Genomic DNA, 6707 nt, shown 5'->3' with positions numbered 1-6707 from the left:
AGCTGAAACTCTTACTTCTGATTAAACAAACGCACGCACACAGTATATTCTTTAAAATTCCTTTATCCAGTCTCTTGTTAAACTGCACACAGTAAGTCCACATTTCAGTGAGATGCGGCCGTGCACCGTGAAGTCTGCTTTGACATCAGAACAAATCTAAAAAATATATTTGGTGTCTGAACTGAACTGAAAACGCACACGAAACACATGAAAGTCCTATTAAACACAAACACGAGGCCCTGGGATCAGCGTGGCCCGAAGCTCCCGAGCACCGAACAACAATCCACTCACATCATCTGAGGCCTGGGCATCGCGTCCTGGTGAGGGTGGTGGTGGTGGTTTGGATACCAGTGACCAAAACTGTTCATGTAATTGTTTGGGTGCATTTGGGCCCCTTTGTTCGCCATGGAGACCTCCCAGAGCTGGGGCAGCCCGGGCGAGCAGGGCGAGATGGAGCTGGTGCTGTGGAGATGCTCACCCTCTGATCCGCTGCCATGCTTCATGATCTTTTTATACTTGGAGCGCTTATTCTGAAACCATATTTTCACCTAAAGAGAAGAGAAAAAGCACATAATTGTCACTGTGGTTAACAATCAGCAGTAATATAAATGTAATAAGGGCCTTTATGAGCATATTTCCGTCAAATTAAACCCAGTGCGCTTTTCAGAATTGGCCCGATGTTGAACATTTGGGAGCAATAAAAGGGAAAACTCCTCATAACTCTCATCTTTTCTCTGTTGTGTTTGCAAATCCCAGCCCTACTACTGGCGCATTGTTAGCCGCTCAGCCTCACGGTTGAGTGGCACTTGTAATCCTTTAAAACAGAGCCCTCTCATTGTTCGCCGTTTTATGAGACCAATGGTGCATGAGTGTGACAGGAGATTAAAAATATTGCGGAATAAAAAGCGCGCTGCGGTGGGTCACCGAAAATTTCTGCTGATTCTGAGTAAGATGTCTATTTTTACACCAGAACAATGGCGTGAATGCTCCAAGAAACCCAATGAATCACTCAGTAAACATCTGAGCACGAAAGGCGGAGAGTTGTTGAGATAAAGGGGGAGCAGCTCAGATGACAGAGGCGATCCATGTGTTCATCTGTGAGAAAACGAGCAAAGCGACACATGATGACCTCGTTTTTGTCACATTTTGGAATAAACTGACAGCAACACGTGCACCTGTTGGTCTCCAAAATAGTGAAATTATTTCCAAACTGCCCATTTCGATATATCAAGGGTTTCATGTTGTGCACTAATGTGGATGAAGATCAAACTGTCGTTGGTTTATTTTATAAGTTAAAGGAGCATTATGTAGTTTGGGGGAGACATTTTAAGATCTTTATTGACTGATTTTTTTATGCCAAAACAAACAAAATAAACAAACTATCTTTGTTTTTTATGACTGAATTAACAAACTGACCTTAAAGGACAACTTCATACTGTTTTACTTTGTTTATATGTGGCGGACCCTGCCACCTTTCTAGCTTCAAACAGTGTTCTGGGGACCTTATTTTCCTCTGAGAACAGCTTGTTTATTCACTCGTGGAAAAAAATTAATATTTCTGAGTTTGTATTATTACCTCATTAATATTGTAAATATTAAAACTGTCTCAACATTTCGTACGCAAAATGCGCGTGAATATACATCCCAAAGAAGTGCAGAAGAAGATAGGTCATGTCTTTGCGTTAATGAGCGGTTACCTGGACTAAATAAATAAATAAGTAAATAAATAAATCCCCTGGTTTAATTACATAATGTATCTTCCATTACAAACTGTTCCCACACAGCTGACCTGTGATTGTATTTTGTAACTGCGGTTACTGAGAGCACTTCAAGGACCTGAGCTGACAAAGGAAATGCAGCCACGAAATTAAGCACAGTAAATAAGCCTTGCATTAAAGGATCGAGTTACAAATCACAACAGTTCTGTTTTCACATTTGATCTCCAGGAGCGCCGTGATCCCTCATAACACAGCAGATAAGAGGCTCCAACATCCACTTTCTCTCCTCTGATATTTATCTTAATTCAAGACCTTTAAATGTATCATGTCAGCCCAGCAGAGTCACTGAATGCAACATATTACAGGCCTGATATTTTTGGCTAAAGGCTGAATAATAATAACCTCCTCGAGCAATAATAAGCTCATATTAGTGTTTATATTTTCCACATTAGAACCCTGTGTTTTCCCTGACTTCAAGGCCCACCTGAGTCTGGGTGAGTCCCAGTTTGGCCGCCAGGTCGGCGCGCTCCGGTAAGGCCAAGTACTGGGTCTGCTGGAAGCGCTGGTGCAGAGCCTGCAGCTGCAGGCTGGAGTAGATGGTCCGAGGCTTCCGGATTTTCTTCCCTTTGCCATTTAGACGAAGGTCCCTGCTTTCGATCACCGTGGACTTGTCGCGATCTGTGGAGAACAAGAAGGATGTTCAGTCATTTGATTTATAATTTCTAGAGGTCGAAACAGAGAGAGGTCGTATTTGAGCAGCTTTTTCCTGGTCTCCCAAAAAAAATTAAAAGAAACTAACATCTCAACTGAGAAATATAGGAGTAGAAACCGGAGCTGCAGCGTCAGACGGTGCCGCTGAGGGCCTGCACTGCATGCTGTGGACAAACATCTAAAGGGCCTGAAAGCCAAAATTAAGTTCATGCGTTTTTGTCTTATAAACACCAAATCTTATGATCATAAATGCTCTAATTATACTTTTATTAAATCAATTATATTGTATTTTGGACTCAGTGTTTTAGTGAGTCATTCACTGGATCATGATATTATCTTTACACTTAACACCATCAGAATTATATTTAATTCAACCAATGAGACAAACTCCCACAGAGATGAAAGAGCTGCCATTTTTGTTATTGTGCGCTAACAATGAGGCTAAAAAACCGAGATCCTGAAGTAGGCCCAGGCTACACGGGCCATAATTGGACTCACCCGCAGAAAATTATGGTCAATAAAATTAATGGCAGCATGTGCCGTCATCATATAACGTGTGAAGAGGGAGGGAGCAGCGGCTGAGCGCTGCGGGCCTTGTTTGGACATTAGTGGATTGAGTTAGAACAAGCCTCATGGCGTCAACCTTCAGGATAAAACATTATATATTTATGACAAAAAATTTTGATTTATTTTTGTTTACGTATTCGATCTTAAAATTAGGTGTTTTTCTCACGAGGCAGATGTCAGGGAAATTGGCGCCCTGTGCGTAATTGCGCTCAACCATGACGCAAAACCAGAATTTTATAGCCATTAATGATACAACAATCTCTTTGACCTTCTCACATACCTGTCTGCTCTAATCTGCTGTGGGCCAGGCTGCTGCTGTTGCTGTGATTGCTGTGCTGGTAGGACATGTAAGCAGACGGGGGGTGAGAGCTCACCGCGCCGGGGTAGGCGTAGCCCAGAGAGCGGCCATAGGACGCGCTGCCGGGGAAAGGACTTTCATGCTGGGAGTGCCCGGCAGCGTGCAAGCCGTGAACCGGGTAAATGTGAGAGAGTCCGGAGGAGTGCTGCTGGTGCGCCGGGTGTCCGTGGCCAAACTCTAGAAAGGCCGATTTGGAGGGATCTGAGGCATTCAGACTGTCAGGCATGAAACCCATAGACATCATTAGCTAATACGCGAGTCCATAAAGCCGTCGCTCTGAAGAGGCTCTCATGAGCTCTGCCGGGCAGCGAGGAAAAGTTGGAGCAAATCCACTCTTAAGTCCGAAGCATCGCTCGCGAAAGAAAGTTCCCGGCAGTGAGAAGTGACAGTTCGCATGTTCACACGCGTTTAGGAGGCAAAAAACAAATAGGAATAAAAGCGAAAGGGATCCTTCTTTACATCACTGGAGGAGCTGACATGGTTCTTCAAACACCTCCTGCCTGCAGAGCCTCAAACATAACTGCCTTCCATCTGCGAGCTCTCTGATTGGTGTTCAGCGGCCAGCTGTCACTGGAGCTCCACCATTAACTTCATTAACATATGATAGAGGATGCAGCTCGGCAGGGACCTCCTTCCACGGATTATGAAATAATCTCTCTTTTGGTTAGATGTGGAGACATGATTGTAGTCTTTGTTTAAATAAAGTTGTCATAAAAATCAAATTAAATCAAATTAATATTGCCTGTAATTTTATTATTTTGCATTATGTATAACCTACCCTGGGAGATTTTTAACACGTGGGAAATTTTGGTGAATAAAATCTGTTTACTTTGAGCGAAAATTTGATTTGTTATCGCGACAGTTTGGTTGAGTTTTAAGAGGCGAGGTTCGATAATTAAGCGGGAAAATACGCCTAATGTTCTTTTATGAGCTGATATAAAGGTTATTGACAAGTGCAGAGGCTGATGCTGGAGTACAGACAGTCTAAATAAAAGTGAGACCTCAAATAAAATAAGATTTTATATTGTTTGGTCCATATAGTCCATGCGTTTAATTCTCTCCCAAAATAGTTAATAATCTAATAATTCTGCAGGTTTATTCTGAACAGTGTTTCCACTGAATCGAACAGGCGACAAACAGGTTATTTTTTCTTTATTTTCAACAGTGCTCTAAAATAGACATGTCCGTCGTGGCACTGATGAACGCTTTACAGAGAGTTTCTGACACAAAAAGAAAAAAAGTAATTCTGTAATTTAGTCTGCAAGCCTTCACATTTTTACCGTCGGACAGAATTTATGGACGTTTCGTGCAGAAAAAAAAAATCTGAACCACATCAATCAAATCCATTTTTACAGTCTGCAGACGCGGGGCTGTTTACACTGTCTCCACGCAGCATTACATAAGTATTTAAGCTTTTGGAGCTCAGCTGGCACATTTTTACCGCTCATTTAACGCTCCTCATCAGCCTTTCAACACATACAGTAAAGTTTATATTCGGGGTACAAATCATAAACGGAAGTACTGATGAACTAATGCACGACTCCTGATGATTTAATGCAGGATGTGTCACGAATCCCTGCTGCTCCCCGTTAAAGTTACGATTCATTAATGTGATTAGTGCACAGTTACTTCATGCATTTATTAATATACAGTATTGTGAGAAGTATCACAGTTGAGTAAAAGTAGATATCATGCTTAAATATTACTTTGGTAAAAAGTGAATGTCACACATATGAATAGTACTTGAGTTAAATCATCTCATATTAAAAGAACTTGTGTATCAAAAGTTATTATCTGGCAATAAATGTAGTTAAGTGTCAAAAGTACAAGTAAAATTAGATTCTTCTTTTATTTACATGTATGTATATACTGTACAGGGGCTAACCAATTTTTTCCAATTATTGGAATCAGACACGTTTATCCAATTGCAGACACAATTTGTAATCTGCAAAGTAACTAGTGACCAAATAAATATAGTGGAGAAAAAGAAAGCACAATATTTGCCTCTCAAATGTAGGCTAGTGGAAGTAAAAAGTGGCAGGAAATGGAAAAACTCAAGTAAAGTAAAAACACCTCAAAATTGTACTTAAGAACAGTACTTGAGTAAATGCACTTAGGTACATTTCATCACCGTTAAGTTACCGGCAAGTTAGCTGGATTCAAGTTACATTAAACTTGAGTCAGAACCGTGACTGTTCTCATAGAAATATGAAGATTCTCTTTTAGATCAAACATTTAAACATAACTACAGAGACATAAATAAACTTTAAGGTAACCTAAATCCAGCTAACTTGATGCACATCAATTCATGCATGAGGTAACTGTGAGTTAACAGTTCTTAACTTGTGATCTATTAGGTGTGAATGAATCACATACAGATTAAAGGTTCAAGATGAATTTAATTATCAATATGCAACACAAGACAGTGTAATGACATTACTGCTTGTAATTCCCTCAGCTATACATACAAAAAACAAAAAAACTATAGGGAATATCTAAGAAATAAGAATAATCAAGTCAGAAAAATATAGTGGTAGTGGTAGTGGATACCCCTGTATTTCTTGTCAGACAGCAGCAGGGTGAACAGACTGTGGCTGGGGTGGGTGTTGTACTATCTACAGTTATCAAATAAATATGGCAGAGTACAAAGCACGATATTTGCCTCTAAAATGGAGAGGAAGTATAAAGTAGCAGAAAATGGAAATACCTCAAAGTTGTACTTAAGTACAGTACTTGAGTAAATGTACTGAGTTACATTACATCACTGTTTATATGTGACTAAGTTAGCTGGATTGCAGTTACGTAAAAAACACATTTTCAGACCCTTGTATTTGCTCAGTCTGTGTGAAAGCAGAACACTGTACACATACAATAGAAGTGGATACTTCTGTATCTCTTGTCAGGCAGCAGCAGGGTGAACACACTGTGTCTGAGGTGGGTGTATCCTGTCTATCCTTTGGGCTCACACTTGCAGACACTTCACCGATATCACTGATGCTGTAGATGAATGATGTTTTGAGTGGTTTTGCTCAGCTGCTGCAGAGACTTCCTGTTCTGTAAAAGTTGTTGCAACTTCATCGTTTGTTAATAGCGAGCAACAGGAATTCAAAACACACCCTGCATTAAATTAAATTAATTTTTACTTAAAGGCACAATGTATCCTGTCAAATTCACGCTCAAAACAAATGCAGCATATCACCAGATTGACCGCTAACTCGCCGCTGCTAGTTAGCTCAGTTAGTCATGCAGCTAGCAGTTTGGACTGGGAGCTCCGGGACCAGGGGAGTGTTAGTGTTTACACCGCTAGTACAGGAGCTCTGGACCGGGACGGGCTAGGGCTAGCTTGTTAGCAT

The 6707-nt window shown here is 40.9% G+C and overlaps 1 protein-coding gene across 1 annotated transcript; it reads right to left on the bottom strand.

Moving 5' to 3' along the window:
• Nucleotides 1–287: 287 nt before the first annotated feature.
• Nucleotides 288–3598, bottom strand: dlx4b (distal-less homeobox 4b). Its single transcript, XM_073490099.1, has 3 exons — nucleotides 3277–3598; nucleotides 2203–2396; nucleotides 288–548 (listed from the first exon to the last, which is right to left on the bottom strand). Exons 1-3 carry the CDS (start codon nucleotides 3596–3598, stop codon nucleotides 288–290), a joined length of 777 nt encoding a protein of 258 aa, XP_073346200.1.
• Between the last annotated feature and the right edge of the window lie 3109 nt (nucleotides 3599–6707).

The sequence above is a fragment of the Pagrus major genome, chromosome 20, assembly GCF_040436345.1.
Source record: "Pagrus major chromosome 20, Pma_NU_1.0".
NCBI lineage: Eukaryota > Metazoa > Chordata > Actinopteri > Spariformes > Sparidae > Pagrus > Pagrus major.
This window is presented reverse-complemented; position numbering and strand designations above follow the sequence as displayed.

What these genes read in the sequence shown, in the direction of transcription:
- dlx4b (XM_073490099.1), bottom strand. Translation starts at nt 3,598, where the DNA reads ATGATGTCTATGGGTTTCATGCCTGACAGTCTGAATGCCTCAGATCCC. An exon ending in CAGCAGATTAGAGCAGACAG is followed by an intron (nt 2,397 to 3,276) that starts GTATGTGAGAAG and finishes TGTTCTCCACAG; the next exon opens with ATCGCGACAAGTCCACGGTG. An exon ending in TGGGACTCACCCAGACTCAG is followed by an intron (nt 549 to 2,202) that starts GTGGGCCTTGAA and finishes TCTTCTCTTTAG; the next exon opens with GTGAAAATATGGTTTCAGAA.